The sequence below is a fragment of the Corapipo altera genome, unplaced genomic scaffold (assembly GCF_003945725.1).
Source record: "Corapipo altera isolate COAL_440 unplaced genomic scaffold, ASM394572v1 58, whole genome shotgun sequence".
Taxonomy (NCBI): Eukaryota; Metazoa; Chordata; class Aves; order Passeriformes; family Pipridae; genus Corapipo; species Corapipo altera.
In genome coordinates, this window is record NW_020884898.1 from 8,465,989 (window position 1) to 8,485,745 (window position 19,757).

General features: G+C 40.1%; 1 protein-coding gene across 3 annotated transcripts; it reads left to right on the forward strand.

The window, feature by feature from the left end:
* The first annotated feature begins 53 nt into the window (after nucleotides 1–53).
* CUNH21orf91 (chromosome unknown C21orf91 homolog) lies at nucleotides 54–19,538 on the forward strand. Of its 3 annotated transcripts, none has more exons than XM_027648758.1 (5): nucleotides 54–98; nucleotides 484–613; nucleotides 13,698–14,213; nucleotides 17,388–17,450; nucleotides 18,507–19,538. In XM_027648758.1, the coding sequence occupies exons 2-5, from the start codon at nucleotides 490–492 to the stop codon at nucleotides 18,665–18,667; spliced, it is 864 nt and encodes a 287-aa protein (XP_027504559.1). In that variant the 5' UTR covers nucleotides 54–98; nucleotides 484–489; the 3' UTR covers nucleotides 18,668–19,538. The 3 variants fall into 3 exon arrangements, with proteins under 3 accessions (XP_027504559.1, XP_027504562.1, XP_027504560.1); XM_027648759.1 differs by lacking the exon at nucleotides 54–98 and adding an exon at nucleotides 112–132; XM_027648761.1 differs by lacking the exon at nucleotides 17,388–17,450.
* Nucleotides 19,539–19,757: the final 219 nt, after the last annotated feature.

Genomic DNA, 19,757 nt, shown 5'->3' on the forward strand with positions numbered 1-19,757 from the left:
CGTGGTGGCGGCCGGAAGCGGCGGGCGGTGCCCGGCGCCCGGAGCGGCGGCGGCGGCGGCGCGGGCGGACAAAGCGGAGCGTGGCCGGGGCGGGGGCGGTGAGCGGGCACGGAGCCGGGGGTCGGGAGAGGGGTAGGATTGGGGGTAGGGCCCGGGACACGGGATAGGGTACAGCCAGGGCTGCCGCGGGGATGGCGGTGACGGGGCGTCCGCACCGTGGGAGGGAGGGAGGGAGGGACGGAGTGGGCAGCGATGGTGGAGCTGATGGTGGAGCTACGTGGGAGCGGGACGGGACGGGGCAGTCCCCGGGGGAAAGGAGGGAGAAGTCTCGGTCCGTGCTGTGCGGCCTGGCCTCAGTTTCTCCGAAGGGAAAACTTTCCCGGGACTCTGCCGCCCTCGCTCCACCCGGGGGCTCCGGCGGGGGCTGATCCCCGGGGGGAGCTCCCGGGATAACGATGCCGTCCTTTGCCGCCCCCTCCGCAGGGCACTATGAACGAGGAGCAGTTCGTGAGCATCGACCTGGACGATGACAACGTGTGCAGTGTGTGCAAGCTGGGCACCGAGAAGGAGACGCTCTCCTTCTGCCACGTCTGCTTCGAGCTCAACATCGAAGGTGAGGAGTTAAAGGGGGTCCCCCTGTGCCATTCCCGGTGCCGTTCCCGGCCCTTGCGCCTGGCGCGGGGCTGAGCGCCGGCGGAGCTCGGCTGAAAGCTCTCGTCGAGTCTTAACTCTGAAAACGCGTACCTGTAGAAAGTTTTCCTGCTGGCCAAACTAGTTTGTTTTCTCGCTCATCTCCTCTAAAGGTGGGTGCCCTGCCTGCTCCTCCTGATGTGGAGATGAGCACCCCTTCCCAGAGCCTCTGAAATGCCCTGGTGTTAATGTCTTCATCTGGTATTAGATCTCAAATGTTAAATTTCCGACCTTTATTCAGGGGTGTTGTTCAGTAGTTAGAACATGTCTATGTATAAAATTAGCTTAAGCTGCAAGTTTTAAAGCATAATAGTTTGCAAGCAGATCAGTGTTTCACTTTCATTAGAATTACTAAGAGTATCATTTCCTTTTGCTTTCATAAGATGTGTGATAATATGCGTAATATGATAGAACTGGGCTCATTGTCAAAGCTTCCTAAAGTCTGCAGATTGTAAAGTAGGAATTTTGTCGTCTGTGTTTTAAAAGACTAATAGTGTAAAACCATTTTGGTTTTAGATTAGTGTTTTTAGAATTTGAAACCTTGTTTTGCTAAAAACTTTACCCATTTTGTTGCTCTTCATGCATGAATGAACAGTAGATTACCTGTTTCCCTTTTTTTAAATCAAATAAGGATTTATGGTTTTTTTGCTTGACTTTGGGGCAACAAAGTAATTGGTTCCAGTTACACAGAGTGGCCTTTGCCAGTTGTATGTGGATGTGACTACCTAAAGTGATTTATGTGGGTGTGGGGCAATTGAATATGAAGATCTCAACAGTATCATGTGATTAGTCCCATTTCTTGATGACAGTAGATTTTTGTTGCTAGAAGAGGCAGTGTATTTTAATCTGAACAATACTTTGGTACTTAAGTAATAATTAGAATGCTTTCTGTTTTTGTTTAGAAGAGACATGCTTGTGTATTTGCACTTTCTGTGAAAACTAAAGAGCAGCTGTCCTAACCTAACACAACCTGTCAGTCTGAGTTTTCTTTCTTTTAAAATGTTAGGTTTAGAGTGCTCAATATGGAGTGAAGATGTTTCTCTCTGTAGGCTTTAAAAACATATTAACACAATGAGAATTAGGTACTTCCACTACATTCTGAAGCTTTGAAAAGTGCTGAAAGAGATGAAACAGAACACATTAAAAAAATTGCTGGATGGTTCCTGTACTCTGTTGGTTGAGATAAGCTGTGGATTTGTTGAAGTTACTTATTATGACTGTGACTTTACAAAATTATCATGTGTTTTAGGGGGAACAGCTCTTTTTTTTCGCCTCTCAATAGCCTTGAAATAGGAAAGAATTAATCTGTGCAGCAGACTACTTTACATAATCTTCTACATTTTCAGTTAATTTTGAAAGGACACTACTTGAACAGAATATTGATGAAAGCTTCCCTGAAATTACATGGACCACTATATTCCTAATCTTTTATTTTGCATAGCGAAAGAAAAGTATACATATTTTTGATCATTGTAACATCAAAATACCTCAATTTCTGATAATCTGTCTCCTGTGTGCCACTTTAAAAAGATGTACTGGCACTGCTTATAGGAACAGGAGGCTTAAAGGTGACAGAGGCTGTGTCAGTGACTTTATGAAGAATCATTATAAACCTTTTTAGCTGAACTACTGCATGAGCCTGCTCTTTACCATACCTGCAGTCACATTTTCCTACTTTTGACATATCTCTGCATTCCTGTGTTTTCTTGTGACAAAGGCTGATTTTGATACATCTAAACTAACAGTCTTTTGGCATCTAAACTAACAGCCCTGGGTACAGCATGAAATGGATAATTCACTAATGCAGAATGCTGTGCTGGATGTTTTCATAGTGACCTCCTGCTTATGTTTTAATGAAGTTCAGATGCATTATAACATAGCTCCCGTTGAACAGAATCAGCTGTATGTTGCATCAGCTCTGTAGATGTGTTATCCCACACTTACAAATGTCATTGTCACTAATAGCTTGCCTTTTTATTTAACATCATATTTAAAATTCTAAGCAATTAAAACCTGTACATATATAGTTAAGTAATTCAGGAAGCGAAATAGGCTATTCTAAAAAGATATTCATGCAGCAGCTAGGACAGGCTTGCTCATTTTTGATGTGGATGTCCATGTGGAACTGCTCCCTTGGAGAAGCAGGAAATAGCAGAGCAGGCAGGCTATTAGTCACAGCTCAGCATCTTGCAGGATGCTTGAGCACTCCCACTGTTTGCAGCACCCTGTTAACTTCCATGTGTTAAGTGCTGTCTGATTTAATGGGAATGTGTAGCACCTCTTCCATCTTCCCTGACCATGCAGTCAGCACTAGGAGTCAGGGGTCAGGATAGGAGGGGGAGCACTAGAGGTGTGTAATGCAAGGGCAAGCAGTGGCCTTAGGCAGTGTTAGGTTTCCAGTTGGACTCAATGATCCTAAAGGTCTTTTCCAACCTAAATAATTCTGATTCATGAGTCTGCATATAAAGGTTTCCCAATTTCCTTTTTTAGAAGGGCGTCATATTCTAGTCCTCTAGCAAAAGTGATGAGAACAGTTCTGTTTCCCTTCATGTCAGCATCTGATTGCTTAAAGCTGGATACAGCAAATCCATGTGCTCAGAACTGATCCAACCCAGGGCTGAACCCCCTCTGAAGTGGCCTTTCACAAATTTATATGAAAAAAACACTACAAAAATGTAGTTTACTTAGCTGCACTTATTTACAGTGTCATTTTGTGCTGGTGGGTCTTTGTGTCTTCTGGCATCTGTGGGTTCAACAGCTGTGCAGGTTTGCTTGTGTCTCAGTGGTGATGATTGTCTTGGGTCAGTAAGGGGAGTAATTAGAAGTGAGTGACTGGGAGACCATCCCCATCTGTAATAATGACTCAACAGACTTCTTCCTGTGTCAGTGTTGTGACATGGCTCAGCCTTTACCTTCCTGACTTTGGGGTGTTCGTTTGTAACCTTTATTATGTTTATTAGCTTTGTAATGATACATAATTGGGGGGAAAAAAATCAAGTTGCTCTTCTAGTCCTTTATAGAGAATACTGCTGTACAGGAAGCCTGATCTGTGGTCTGTCTTAACTGAGTAACTGCTGAGTTTCTGAATGAGGAAGTCAGTTACTGTGTAATAAAACCTTTATGTTTTTTATCAGATATCAGGTCTTCATCATGACTTTTTTAGTATTAGATTTTTAGTCTTTTACTGAATTAAAATGATAGCTTAGCCTAAACTGTGATTATACTTCCTACTAAGTTCAGGTAATTCACAGAAACTGCTGGTTTGAGAGCAATTTGGAGATAAGCTGTGGTGTCTGTCCCAGAATTTATTCAGGAGGGATGTATAAGGATTATAGGATCTGTTTCTCTAAAGCTGACAGAGTGGTAGCAAAGGGAGAAGAAAAAGGAACATGGGCATAAGAAATAACTAAAGCCAAGATGCAGATTTAAACTTTCCTCTTTTATATGTCATCAACCTTCTTTGAACAAGGAAAGAGCAACATTCCCAGGAGAGTTCAGGAGTGCTGATTTTCAGTCTAAAAGAGGTGGTGGAAGTGTTTTCTCTGGAAAGGACAGTATTTTTAACCTGTTGCACTGGCTCATCCAGCTCACTGAATTTGAGGATTTATGCTCAGGGAAGCCAAGTGGACTAAGCCACACATAAATACTTCTATTGCCAAAGTAGCTTTTGTGTCTGGAGGATCATTGTCAGGTGATTTAACACAGCAGAATACTAATGTGCTTCTTAAAGTTTAAAATATGCAAAGTACTTACATGTGAAATTCTAAACGTTTTGAGAAGTGGAGCTGATTCTGTGTGGTGTCTTTAAATTTCCAGAGGGGGCTTAGAATATCCTGGTGGTGTGGATCTGCTGGAGTTTGAGGTTGGCTTTTGCTTGCCTTGTGCAGGTGAAGTGAACACCAGAGATTGTGTATTGTTTGTTTTTACAAGTAGGTGTAGTAATACAGTAGTAATCAGTGGATTGAAACAGGAAATGTTTTGAATTCATTTGTAACTAGTTTGCATAAACCAGGAAATCATGTGTTGTGTGTTAGTTGGGACAAAGTTCTTCATTTTAATTTCATTAGAATATGAGAAAATTATTAACTGAACTCTGGTAAAGACAGAATACTAACAGATCTGCAGTTGTACCTGGAGAGTAGGGGGGGAATACATGGACACTCAAAAATATATGCGTGTGTATGTATAAGAACTGTCTGTAAATGGATATATCAACAAAGCAACCTCCTCTGCCTGAATATGGTGTCCCTACAAGCTGCTATGAAACTCCAGTTGTAGGGTTTCCAGTTTTCCAAGGGAGTTGGTCTTTTAAGGTCCCTTCCAACCCAAACCATTCCGTGATTGTACATGACCATCTGTCCCGTGTCTCACAGCGCACACAGAGGCAGTGGTTGTGCTGCCCATGGTGCTGCTTAGAGGTGTTCAGGTTTTTGTCATAATGTGTCTGTCTAAACTGGGTTTATACTGGTATTTCTTAATGCAGAATTATTTAAAAATCTGAGTTTCCTCACATTCAAGGGCTGTAATGGAGACAGACTGTAATAGAAGTGGAAAACATGATTGTTTGAGCTGTTTTTCACTCTTTTGCTTATCTGGTGCTGCTAACTACAATAACATCTTGGGGAATGCTGGCTGACAGGCACACTGGCTTGCTTCCATCTCTGTTTAGAGTTAAACAGCTGAATAGTAAATGACAGTTCCTCTCACAGGTCTTGTAATATAACATGTAGTGTTAGTACCGGGCGTCTATTCCCCTGGTTTATGTTGAGACAGTCACATTTCCATGGGCCTTTAAAGTTCTGATAGACTCAGCATTTGAGGCAAATTCAACTGCTTGCATCCCAGTTGCATCCCAGTCTCCAGGCTGAGCCAGAGATGTTAGAAACAAATCTGTCTTATCACATGCCTTTTTTTCTTTTTTTTGAGATCTATAAAATCTTGTGTAATATCCTCATTCTGTGTTCTCTGTGTTCATCTGAAAAGAAAGAAAGGGTTAGGAGGAAGGAGCTTGGTTGTTAAGAGCTGTAAACGCTCAAATTTCACTTTTTTCCTCTTTACACCCTACAGAAGAATATCTCACTGAAATAACATGGATCGTAAGGTGTAGTTGGAAGAACTGGAAAATGCTGTTTTCATTTCTGTTCCAGAATATTACACATCCTTATTTTTTCAGTGTTAATTAAATGATAACCAGTAAAGTAGATTATCTTGGCAATAAAACATGAAAAATTCCAGCGCTGTCCTTTAGACTAGACAGATGAGAACTTGTTTCAAGGTAGTGTTTGCAGCCCAGGGATATGACTCATTTCTACAAACTTGAATGGACATGTGAAGCTAGCTACAGTTTCCAGTAAAGCTCTTAACTAGGAATTCAAGTCCAAACATGGTTGGAGATGCTATTCTTAGTCTTTCAAGTGCTGTGCAAGTACCACTGAGTAATGTGGAGCTGTGTGGCTAGTTCTAAAAGTACATTTTTGCATTTTTTATATGTAAATCTGGGAAGTTTGTCCATGCCAATGAGATAATTGAGCAGTTATGTTACCTGGCATCATCCAGAATACAGTAATACTGGCTCATGATTACACTCTCTTCTAGGTCAGTTTAACTGATTTTTTTTTTACAAAGTGTGGGACAGCTTTAACATGTTCTGTAATCAGAATGTATTGTTTTTTCTAAAACGGAAGAAAACTCTCAGATAGCAAAGTAGTTTATAAGGAACGTGATTTTTGAAAACACGTTTAGAGGGCCAACTGGATCTCTGTTCTGTCTTATATAGTATGTCTTTGCTATGTGCTAAAATACAAATGAGCTGGTAGAAATGAAGTGGGAGATTTGTGTGCACACTTGATGTATGAAATGTACTGACTTTATCATATGAGAGCAAGGAGAGAACTTTAATTTATGAACAAGATAATATCTAGTCTTTATAAGGTGTCTGGCTTTGGAAGTTAATGAATGGCATTGGCATTTGCCTTCTAGCCAGTCTAATAAGTCATAAGATTTAACTCTCAAATGAAATTGTGTATATACACAATATAAAAATAGCAGTTGGCTTTAAGTCTTGTCAGGCAGATGTATGGGAGATATGTCTCTAATGATGCTGTTTTTCAGTGTTGGCAGAATTGTACAACTGAAGAGTATCAGTTTTCCCCGCTCCTTGTCATTTTTATATGTGGATGACTTGCTGTCTTAGGTCATCTTGGGCTGCTTTTTGTTTAATGTATCTTGGAATCTGCTTTTCTAAGAACCCCCCTCTTTCTTCACTCTTGCTGAGCAGATTAATATGCAGCAGTGGCTTAAGACAGACAAACATGAACATTTAATGTCTTCTGCAGCAGACAGTGAAATGCTTCACGTCTTGGCCCCGCACACAAGGTAAACCAAACTTGAGCTCATCTGATTTTTATGTTCCTAGTGGACACTAGCAGATGTTCAGGAGCTGTTCCACGAGCTGGCTGAACATCCCTGTTTACAGAGGGACGCTGAGGTGGACAGCTGAGGGGAGCAGCAGCTGCAGCATTTCACAACATGTAGTGAAAGCTGGGGCTCAAAGCGGGCAGCCACAGACAAGCACTTCACAAGGGCTCTTCCTTACTTATGGGATTAAAGGCAAAAAGCATCAGTGTCTGTCACAAATCTTTCTGGAGTTAACTGTTGAGGATGAGGATAATTGTGCCTAAGAAGCATTTCTTCACTGGCTATGAGGACAAGTCTCCACAAGTAGCTAAAACTGTAGGCGTATCTTTTCTAAGTGTTCTGGCTTAAACAGGTAATTTCCCCCGTGTTCCTGGTGCTGTACAAAGCTGGCAGTATGAAGTGCAGCCACTCCCCTTTGTCTGTTCTTATTAACCACATGTACTTTACACATTTATGGAGCTGTGTGTATAGTGGGCACCAGCATTATAGTGAGAAGGCAGCTTTGCTTTTCCTTTCTCTGTGGTCTGGTGTAAATCATACCCATAAAGTATTCTAAAGGGGCTGCTATTAATTAATGTCGTAGTACAAACTTGTAATTGACTATTCATGTGTCTAAAAGTGTTCTTTTTAATTTTAGTTCACTCCATCTTAAATTCAGGGGGTTTTTTTCCACTTCAGCTGCTCAAGCTAAGGTTATTCACCATTGCAAAAACAATTAGTTTCCAGCATTACATTAGAAATTGCTAAGAAGGGAATGCAGGCCTTCTTTAATGTTATTTCCAACTGATGGAGCTGAAAGACCAAATAAGAAGGTTTTTTTAAAAAAGAGAATAGCAAACAAATGAAAAAAAAATCCAGTGTTGTAGATAAACAAGCACACTAATGATCACTGATTTCTTTTTCTATGAAAACATTTGTGTAGGGATGTGAAGTAATCTTAGTATTCACGAACAGTCTTTTTGAATTGGACTTGATTATTATTATAATCTCCAAATAAGATGACTGTTCTAGCCAGCTTTATATAAATGTGACCAAACATTTCAGTTTAGCTCTGTATCTTTATCATGAAGAACAGTTACATAGGCAGAAAGAAAGACTTTGTAGGTTTCTTCCCCTCAAAAAAAAGAAAATCCAAAACCCAGAAAAATTTTAATGTGATAGAAACTCATTTACTTTCAAGTACAAATGCTTCAAAGCAGGGTAGAAGTTATTGAGACATGTTTACACAGCTGGTTATATGGTAAATATTCTCCCTGCTCTCTGCTACTTTACAGTTGTGAATAACTAGAATTACAAAAATGTGTACTAAATTGCCTGATTGCTGGTCATTCATTTACAAAATTGTTTCACAGGAGTGGATTAGGACACATGTTGACTTTGCCTTTCAAAGCTTAGAAATTGAAATTGTCAATTTTATTTTTTTTTGTCTAAATATTAGGTACTTAAATAGGAAGTACTGTTCTGTACAAGTCAACATACAAAAATATTGAAGAGTGAAGTGATATGTTCTTATTTCATCTAGGAGAAATGGGCTACTAGAATCAGAAGCAAATAATGGATAGTAAGCACTTATATTGTTTTATGATTTGTCTGGAGGTTTGGCATCAGCCTGTGAATCTCATTCATTTGAGGAATGATATCTGGCATGAACTTGTTTCCTCATAGCATTTGCTGTCTTAGGTTAGTTAGATATGATCTTCTAGATGTTAGTGAATTTTGCTGGATTTTTTTTTTCCCTGTAGGTTAAACTTTTCTACTCTGGATGGTTGTGGGCTTTTTATTGCTTTTTGAGTGTTTTTTTTTTTCCTTCTGTGAAAAAATAAATATGAAGAGTAGGACATACTTGGACATAGTCTGCAATCTTGCTCTTGGAAAGTAAGACAAGGAGCAAATGTAGGCATACCTGTAAATATGGGGGGGGGGGAAATGCTAATGGTTATATGATTGTGGACTTGAAGAACAAGACAAAAAATAAGAAAGTTTGAGGTGGATATTGGCAAACAGGAATGTTGAGATGGAACTGAAACCCTCTGAAAGTGCCTGGAACTGACAGTAGGCTGTTTATCAAAATTATAGTATTGCTTCTTGTATTGTACCAGAAGTCTTACTGTGCTTTATTCATCTCTCTGTGTACAGTGTTGAATAAAGTAATGAGTGTTCTAAAACTGCATCGTCTTTATACATCGCTTGATCCACACCACTTTACCTGCTGGAGGCTTTTTCTGCAGCTGTGATGAAGGGAAAGATATGAAGTAATCTGAGTGGAGTATGAAATCTTACCAAAAAGAAATGGACATCTTTTCTGCCTCATAAAGCTGATGGTATTGCCCACAACAGAAGGATTTGTTTCAAAAGATCGTACCCTTACTTGCTTTAATACTGGTACATGATTGCTGTTTGTGCTGGCACAGCAGCTGCTCTCGATGCTCAGCTCTTCCAGAAGGTTATGGCTGATGTTATTTGTGTTCTCTGGGTAGGAAAGCACTAATTGTCACCTTAGGACAAAAGAGAGATTGACTGTTATTTTGGGGGGGGGGGTTCTGTGTGTGTTTGTTACAATAGAAATCCAAACCAGTTATGTGAAAGCTGATGCAGATCTGTTAACAATTCTCTACAAAAGTGGTTTGGTTTTGCACATTTTCAGTTCCTTACTGTATTGAAGAGTATTTAGATAAGACCCTTCTGGGTTTTTTCAGTGGAATAAGAGAAGGGGAAGGGCAAAAATTCTGGTCAGAAGGGTTGTGTGTGTGTTCTTGTATACTGGAAGTGTTTTGCAATAACCTTCTCTGTGTTCAGAAATAGGGACATTATGGCCAATATGTGGCATATAAATGCAAAGATTAGACTCTTGAAGTATTGTGTTCTTTTTCTTCTGTAATAATTGCTAATCTCAGGCGCTCAGTATTACTAAGTTCTGATAAAATAGATTTCTTTGAGCAGCACGCCTCTGGAGTGGGAAAGTTAGCCATGTTCAGAACTCTTAAAAGATAAATTTGTCAGAAGGGAAGACTTGAGTAACATTGAGCTTATGACTTGGACATAAAATTCAGATGGGGCTTCATAAAGTCATTCTGCACTTGTTCTTTGTGTAACAAACGGTATGTTGGCTGGTTTGTGTTGTTTCACCCTCTGGTCCTATTGAACATGTAACATTTGTTCTTATTGAAATAATGAAGCAGCCTCAAAGGAATTTCCGGGGTTTAAGTGATACTGCAGTATTTTGTCATTTATTGTGCAAGTGTTTCTTTCGTGATTGCCCCAGAAGTAATGGTGTGTGTGCATGTGGATATGTGGCCTGACCTGCTTCCTCAGGTGTGCCAGGCTGAGCTCCTGACTGTGAGAGCCTAGGCCTCTGGAACCAGCTCTAGAAGCACTTCATTAAACTTTTAATTAATTTTTTTTTCCCTGTTTTTAATAGAAACAGGGCAATGGTCCTTTCCCTAGTTTCGAGGAAGGAGAGGGTGCAGGAGAAAATAAGGAAGTAAAAACTTGGTGGGTATGTTTGACTTTTGAGTTGGGAGAAAGGTGGTTTCCCAAGAACAGACCAGATGTTGGTACCTCTTGGCAGCTGTGAACTAGAAATAGGTTGTGCAGAACTGCCTTTGGCCATGATTTACTAACTGTGCTGTCTGCAGTTCTCTTGCCTCTTCTTCCCCAAATCTTCAAATACTTGCTTCAGGCAGGCTTACTCTGTCCTGTGATCAGAAGACATTGGGTTCATTCATTCTTTACAGTCAAATGTTTAGGTGGGTTCCTGAGCATTACTGAATAGAAAGTTTGTGCAAAATGTGCTTTTCAGCCAATCTGATGTTTTTCTGTAAGTAAAAGAAAACACTATGAGCAGCAGCAGCAGTGAAGAATGTTGAAGAATCACTCGGGTAAAGCAAATAACAAATCACTCTGGATCTATAGGGTTTGCAGTGTCCTGAATATATTTGCCTTATAACTTCTCTTGACAGTGTTTACTCTCCCCTGATGTCTTAAAGATTTAATGTTTCCATCATGCTACTTGGGTTAAGCAGACGTACTCTATTTAAATAGTGCTGATAAGTCATGAAAACAAATTACTTGTCTTTCCTTGTTTTCACTAGAAATGTTTATTTGGGGTTTTTTAAGCCTCTGTAAATATAGAGAGGGAACATAGCATTGCAAGTAGGCAGTAGATCATGTAGAGCTTGAGGAAAGTTAGTGAATGTCTGCTGAAAGAGGTTGAAGACTATTCTGAGGTACAAAGTGAGAATCTTGACTGTGCCTGGTGAAGGCATCCTCTGTCTCTGTACTTTGCTTCAGAACTTCCTCCTGAAAAGATGCCTCTGGTTAATATGTGGGGTTTTTTCTTCTAATAGTTATCTCATGAACTGAAGGAACATCTGTTTTCATGACCTTTTTTTCCCCTGCTACCAAGAACAAAATAAATTCCACTGCTGTTCTCTTTCATTTTCCACTCTTTTAGACATTTTGCCCCATAAACTGTGTATGCTCTTAGAAACTCAACCAGAACAATAATGCACTTGAGTTTCAGAGCTGCCCAAGCAGTGGAAAATCAGCAATTTATAATGGCTGATCCCAGTGTTTGAGCTCCCCAACTTCAAGCACCAGTTACCAGAGAAATGATCAAAATGAAGTGCTTGGATTTGTTTTCATTAGTTTTGTGTTAAAAATTTTACCTTTGTAGCTTAGTTTTGAGAGTAATTTGGGATTTTGTGCCATTTGATAACTTAAAAAGGCAGTGTGTCATTTGTTAGTCATTTAGGATCAGAGGCTTAAAGTTTACTTCGAGAATTTCAGAAGGTAAGTCAGATATAACTGAGAATTGTAACAAACAGCTTTCTGTTAATTGCTCATTAGTGTCTCGGTTATCAGCTTTTGTTACCTGTTGCATTTCATGGTTTTAATTTAATAGTTTTTATGTGCTGAAAGGTAAAATGGCTGCAGCTTAGTTGACGTTGCCTAATTTCAAAGATCAAATTACATTATCATATTTTGGTTTAAATACTCTGGCATTGAACAGTTTCAAGCAGTGGTTCACATTGTATATTATTGTTATTTGCTACGAGGTCCTTGTTTGACAGAATTGGTTTTCATTATATTGGGAACCTCCCAAGTAACATACTGGGTATTGAGATAAATGTCAAACTGCTCAATACTCTGGGCGTGGATTCTGAATCTACTGTGTAGGTGAATCTGAAGAAAAATAAATATCCACTGAAGTTGCAGAAAGTAATTTTGTACTGGGGTACTATTCACTTTCTGAAATAGTTATTTCTCATACCATCTGTGTTCACTCACCAACTGTACATCTTCACAGATTGTGTTCCTTTTTAAAAGTGTCAATCATTATCAGTTACTTTGAGGTTTAAGTTACCTGCTGTAGCTATTTGAATAGTCCTTGAAGGAGCGACAAGCAAAGAGAAGAATAAACATCCATCTTAGATGATGTGGTTTAACCCCAGCCAGCAAATCAGCCTTACACAACTGCTCACTCACTTCCTCCCCCCCGGTGGGGTGGGGGAGAGAATCTCAACTCGTGGGTTGAGGTAAAGACAGTTTCATAGGGAAAGCAAAAGCTGCTCACACAAGCAAAGCAGAAATAGAAATTCATTCACTGCTTCCCATGGGCAGACAGGTGTTCAGCCATCCCCAGGAGAGCAGGGCCCCATCACGCGTGACGGTGACTTGGGAAGACAAATGCCATCACTCCAAACAGTCCTCCCTTCCTCCTCCTTCCCCCTGCTTTATATGCTGAGCATGACACCATATGGTGTAGATTGTCCCTTGGGTCAGTTGGGATCAGCTGTCCCAGCTGTGTCCCTTCCCAACTCCTTGTGCACCTCCATCCCACTCAGAGTGATGTGAGAGGCAAAAAAGGCCTTGACTCTCTGTAAGCTCTTCTCAGCAATAATGAAAACATTGTTTTCAGCAGAAATCCAAAGCACAGCCCCATACTAGACTGTGATGAAAATTAACTCTATCCCAGCCCAAACCAGCACACATGAAATGAATTTCAGGACAGTTTAACATTGGCAAGTGTCAACAGTAGTAGAACTTGCTTCTCTAGCCAGGCTGCAGGCTTGTACCAGTGCAAAATAATAAACTATGACTGAAATCTGAATAATGTTTGGCCACTTGAATGGAGACAAGCGTGCACCCTGCAGTATTATTTGAGCAGATGGCTCATAACGTTATGCATAGAAGATGGGAGCATGTATGAGTGCTGTCAAAATGCTCTTCAGTATCATTCTGTAGAACTTGCTGATACACAGTTGGGTTTATGCTGCTTCTATAGCTTCTACACTTGTGGGTAGGGGTGATGCAATGTGAGTTAGCAGTTTGCTTCATCTGTGTTACCACCCAAGAGGCACATGCTGAAGTCCTGCACCGGAGATTATGGTGTGCCAAACACTTTGTGTGCCAAGGACTTGAGACTGAGTGGAACTTCAAAAGTATTAAACTATGAGATAACCTTGTTTGCTTCAGTGATAAGACTGTTAGTAGGGAAGCATCACTTAAGTTTTTGTTTTCTTGGTTGCTTGTGAGTAAAGATTTTAAAAAGTCAGCTGAGTACACAGTATTTTGTTGTGTCTTTACAGGAGTACCAAAGTCGGATCTTCTGCATACAAGATCTTTAAGGGGGCACAGAGACTGCTTTGAAAAATTCCACTTAATAGCAAATCAGGACTGTCCACGATCTAAGCTCTCTAAAAGTCCATATGCAGAAGTAAAAAATATCTTGAGCAAAAAGATTAACTGGATCATACAGTATGCACAAAACAAGGATATGGACTCTGATTCTGAAAGCTCAAAAACCTCCCAACACCAGCTTTTTAGCTTCAGACATCAGACTGATAGAAAATTACTGCCACAGTTTGACTCCCCAGTACCTAGATACTCTGCAAAATGGATAGATGGGAAATCTGGAGGCATCTCAAGCTGCTCACAAACTCTTCTGGAACAAAGAGAATCCCCTGATTTCAGACTCGGTGCTACCTTCTGCTGCAGCAGCGTTTTGTGGTCTAAACACAACCAAGTCCAGAAAGCTGAAAAAGCTGAAGGTGATTCACTCACCAGTGTTCATAGGAGGCATCCTCAATACAGCAAGGAAGAACGTGAGTATTTATCTATTTACACCCAGCCTGGCAAGCAAGGGCATTCTTTGTGACCACTTAATGTCCCCACGGGGCATTGATTCTCATCCTGAAATCCAGGAGGTAAAATCTGTGAAGATAAAGGCTATATGGCTAAGCAAATTGTGCAGAGGGTTTGGTTGGTGTTTTAATTTTCCTCTTTGCTCTTCCTGTCATGCAGGACATGTCTAATTTATGCAAAAAAAAAAAAAAAAGTCACTTTAGCATGTCCTTCCTGGGAGTTGCACAGCTCTGCCTGTGGAGGTTACTCAGCTCCTACAAATCTCTCTCGTATTAAATGTGTGGTGCCCTGAGATACATTTTAGAGAGAACTGCCCTAGGCTACAGGGAAATTAGAGATTAGGTAGCAGAGCAAACCTGTGAAACAACATAAAAAGTGAAACATTCTTAATAGTAGCAGACTTTTCGTTGTGCATTTTACTGGAATTTTTTTTCTTCTATTTATTGAGCACAAGAAAATGAGAAGGCCCTTGTGCCAACATGTTCTGTTAAGGGCTGTAGCAGTAGACCTGAGCAATCTTCTGATGACTGTGGTGATATGGAAAATAACAGAAAGTAAGTTTTCCTGTTAGTGAAGAAGAAGATCACTAGAAAAAATCTTTAGGAAAATTTGGATATTCTAGTGTTTCTGGAATCAGCCTGCATGAAATGTGTTAGGACTAGAATCCTACACATCTCTGCAGTTACCATCCTTATTTTAGAACAGTATTTGGTCCTAAGCTGGAGTGCATCCAATCTTACTTTTGTAGATGAGGAAAGTAATTGGAGAGGGTTTCTAAATTTCAAAAGACCTGAGAAAGAAAACAAAAACACTAGTAAAATATTCTGTTGAAAAACAAGATAATAGTAGAATTTGGAATGTCATAAGACAGAGTGAGAAGAGGCACTGTAAAAAGTTGGAATTAGCTTCTTTAGGCTCCCATCTTTTTAACAAACTGACAAATCTGTCCTTGCAAAGTTGAGTCATTTCTCATTCTTTATAAAAGGAACTTACTTAACTGCTGTATAGTGTGTCATGTTGCATTTGTAGTGAATGAATAACCTTAAAGCCATAAATCAAAGCAGATACACTGGGCTGTTTGACCACCTGTCCACTAGAGTCATAAATTGGGATTGCATAAATCAAGACAGCAGTTAACAGAGGAATTATGAAAGCTTGACCTGGTTTATGGGGTTGTCTGACTGAAGTTAGTGACTTGGAATTTCTCTCTCCGATTTTTGATTTCGGGACAGGGGGATATAAAGCTGCTTCGAGCACAATAACAGGGTTTTTTTTCTTCTGTTATGACTGCATAATGCACTTTACCTTCAAAAGACATTCATTTGGAGACTCTATGATTATATAAAATTTATATGTTAAAGAAAAACTTAGCCATAGTGCCAGAATGAGGTACCCTCTTATTGCAGTACTTCTGTTGTAATTATGTAGTTGTCTACTAAAAAAAAAAAAAAAGTTTAATGTAACTGTAAATAGGTTGGCCAGTATTTCTTAGATTTGCCCAAGCTATGGCTAGAATAAAGTTTTATTTAAATTCAGTGGTCTGTTCCTTTTCCCTTTCCCTTATGTGTCAGAATAATGTGACGTGAAACAGTGAGTGTCCCAAAACACACAAATAAAATGTGTGAACTAGCCTGTCTGCTAGCTGATAAAGTGTTGATGAAAATAATTAAGAAATGGGAAGTAACATCCTACCACTGGGTGTAAAAAGGAGGGGAAAAAAACAGTGAAATTTTTAGCCGTCAATTAGTATAATAAATTCTGTCAGGGTTTTCATGGAGTTTAAAGGGTAGTAAGATGTGAGGAAGGACTTTTCAGTTGCATTGATAGCTGAAGGAGCACCACTGTACCTGGCTGATGGAGGAGAACGGGGAATCTGTTTCACTCTGAGCTGGGATTATGTCTTGAGTTCTGTTGCCAGCTTCTTTGGCAGTAATGTCAGCAAGTTAACATCCCACAGCTGCAAGCTGTGAGAAAGTTTGAAAAAGAAGGCTTAGGATAATCGAATAATCCTGTGGGTAGGTAAAACCCGTCTTTTTCAGAACTTTAAGCTTTAAATTTGCCACATAGAAACCTTTTGCACTGGGAAATCTCTGAAGGAAAAAAATAAAGCTGCAGTATAGGTTTTTCTCAAGTATGCAGTGAGAGCTTTGCTAAGCTGCAGCAGAAACAGCTCAGCTGAAGTATAAAACCAGTATTTTAAAATTACAAGGTCTTAAAGCCTGTTTGAGCGTCCTGTAAACCCCTGTGGTGTTCAGGATTGTTGCTTTCCACTGTGCTGCCAGGGCTTCTCAGCAGCAGGCATGGCACCACATGTGCCCACCACTGCAGGGTTAAGGGAGTTCTAGGAAATAGGCCAGTGCTCCCCTGCTTACTGCTGTTGATCAAGGGCGGTATAGAATACTTTCACAGTTCCCTCCTTTGAGGCTTAATATGTATTTTCTATGAGGATGATCAATGCACACAACCTGAGCTGCAGAAGAGCTTTTGAATGATGCAGAGGATCTTTTAGTTCTCACCAGGGGCACAGAAGGAAACCTCTATTTTTATATGCTGATCTTGATGTCAAACCAGGATTTTTCTTCATTTGTCACTGAGGTACCTCAGTGGAAACTGTATATGTTATTCTTGTGTGCGTAAAGCACAAAACTTGACAACTAAAACAAGTATCCATGTGCTGAAAATTCTTTCGGGGAGCTGCTTCCTGCAGGCTTGCAAACATAGCAGGAATGACCTTGGAATTGTCCACTTGCCCACAATTAAACAGACATGTTTGCAGGGATTCCACTGGGGAAATCCTGTTTAGTGGTCTGAGGAAGGTGAAGCATTTAAATGTGTCAAGCAATTCTGGTACTGGATCCAATTCTGGACACTACTCTTCTGAGAGCTGGAATTGCCACCTTTTTGACATTGAAGAGGAGGCTTTCCTATGGATTAAATCCTTGTCTGTGTCAACATTAAAAAGAGAATTTTCAAACTTTCCACAAATGACAGATAAATAATGTTGCCTCTTGACTTACCACCACACATCTGATGATTATTAGGATGCCAATAGGAGAAAATATGAGAAAGTTGGAGGCTGCTTAGGGATGTTGATGTGACTCTGATAGTTGTAATAACAGATTTTATTGTTGCAGTGACTACAATGACTCCAGGAGAGTTAAAGCAACTTAATGAAAAACTGCTCAAGCAAATCCAGGGTGAGAATTTTTCAATACTTTTTGGGTTGGGTTTGTGGTGCGTTGTAATAAAAAAAGTCTGGTTTAAAAAAAGAAATTCTGCTTGCCTTCCTAGCAGTTAAGTTTTGAACTGAAGTCTTTTGTTTCACATGGAAATATGAAAAATAGAGATCTCTAGGTGCTTTTTGTAGTTTGTAACCTGCTTTGGTGTTGCAGACTGGCACAGTATTTTCTTTAAGATTTTGACTGGAATCATAGAATCGTTAAGGTTGGGAAAGACCCTTAAGATCATCGAGTCCAACCATTAACTCAGCACTGCCAAGTCCTCCACTAAACTGTGTCCCTCAGTGCCACATCTGTGTCTTTTAAATACCTCCGGGAATGGTGACTCCACCACTGCCCTGGGCAGCCTGTTCCAGTGCTAGACAACCTTTCCATTGAGGAATGTTTCTTAATATCCAATCTAAACTTTCCCTGGTGTAACATGAGGTTGTTTCCCCTTGTCCTGTCACTTGTTACCTGGGAGAAGAGTTTGACTCTCACCTGGCTAAACCCTCCTTTCAGGTGGTTGTAGAGAGAAAAAAGGTCCCACTTGAGCCTCTTTTTCTCCAGGCTAAACACCCCTAGCTCCCTCAGCTGCTCTTCATAGGGCTTGGAGCTCCAGATCCTCCCCAGCTCTGTTGCCCTTCTCTGGACGTGCCTGAGCACCTCAATGTCTTTCTTGGAGTGCAGGGCCTAAAAGTAGACACAGGATTTGAGGTGCAGCCTCACCAGTGCTGAGTACAGAGGGACAATCATTGCCCTGGTCCTGCTGGCCACACTATTGCTGATGCAGCCAGAGTCAGCTTAAGTTTTAGCTATAAACTGATCCACCTTGGCTGAGGTTGCCTCAGACTGGAACCTAGTGATCCTGTTCAGTTTCCAATCCATACAAAGCTGTGCTGGAAGCAGAGAAAGCAATGTCCTTGTTCATGAGCCCACTAAAATGTCTGTACTTCTTTCCTAGTGTTGTTTGTCACTCCTTAACTCTGTGGCAGTACAGGGACCAGGTGCATTAACCTGATGATGTTCTTGCAGATGTGTTCGAAGAGCTGACGAAGCAAGTCCAAGAGAAGGACTCTCTGGCCTCTGAGCTCAACGTGCGTCACATCGCGATCGAGCAGCTGCTCAAGAACTGCTCCAAGCTGCCGTGTCTGCAGATGGGCCGAGGGGGGATGAAATCCAATGTCCCCATCTAAAGGGATGCAGCTTCTGTCCCTCTGCAGAGCTCACTGTCCGTCAACACCTTCGGTAACCATTAAGCACGGCTGCACAGGTATTTAGAAGCTTTTGAGCAAACTTGGGCAGCTTTCTCTTTGCATTCATAATCCATGAGAAGTCTTATTCCACTTTGTTTTTTAACAAAAAAGGGCAAATATTTTAGGTATTAAAATCCACTGTAATAAGGTTTATTCACACTTGGGGATTATTATTTTTTTTTCCCATAACTAAGCATGAACCTTGAAATGAATTCTGTTTTGTTTGTAATAAAATTGTTTCCAGCAAAGAATGACCTGAAGCTTGTAAACCTGCCTCCTTCATACAGAGGAAAGAATAAAAATTTGAGTTTTGATCAGGTCTGATTATGTTACATCCAAGAGAGCTTTAAGGGGAGAACAGTATTAATGAAACTCATGTTTTCTTATTTATTATGAGCAATATTTTATTATTGAAATTTTATACTAAATAAATATCACTATTTTAGGTACTTTTCCAAATCTCTTTATAAAATGTCTGACTTACTCTGTGTAATGTTTATGCCTTGTGTATGATCGTTTATCCTTTTTCAGGTCTGTATCTTTCATGATACAATTTTAAAAAGTATTGTTTCCCAAAGAGATGAATTTCATGTGTTAAAAGAACTCTAGTGGTGTATCACTTATTTTTACCAGCTTTATAACTGAAGAATTTGGTTCATGAGATGTTTTAAAAAAAAAAAGCACAGCACTTCCTTTAAATTTAAAAAAAAAATCCATACTTTGGTTTTAATGCATTGAAGTTGTTTTATATGTGTGAAATTTTCAATGCTGAAAAATTACTTTGACGAAACTCAATAAATTTGTAATATTACACTGCCTTATGATTTCTTTATTAAGTTGGATCAGACTGTGATAAAATGTTTTAATTTTGAAATGCAAGTAGTAATGATACATTATAAAATAGAACAGCCTCTGCTTTTTTTAACTTCTATCAGTCTGCTATGACAGGAAGTCTTACTCTTTACCAAAAATTGTGCAGAGCTGCATTTGAGTAACTGAATGTGTCTGAGTTGCACTGGAAAAGTCAGGG

Bases quoted from the DNA above. Each gene is read 5' to 3' on its own strand.
- CUNH21orf91 (XM_027648758.1), top strand. From the start codon at position 490: ATGAACGAGGAGCAGTTCGTGAGCATCGACCTGGACGATGACAACGTG. The intron at 14,214-17,387 runs GTGAGTATTTAT...TTATTGTTGCAG, and splicing joins TCAATACAGCAAGGAAGAAC to TGACTACAATGACTCCAGGA. The intron at 17,451-18,506 runs GTGAGAATTTTT...ATGTTCTTGCAG, and splicing joins ACTGCTCAAGCAAATCCAGG to ATGTGTTCGAAGAGCTGACG.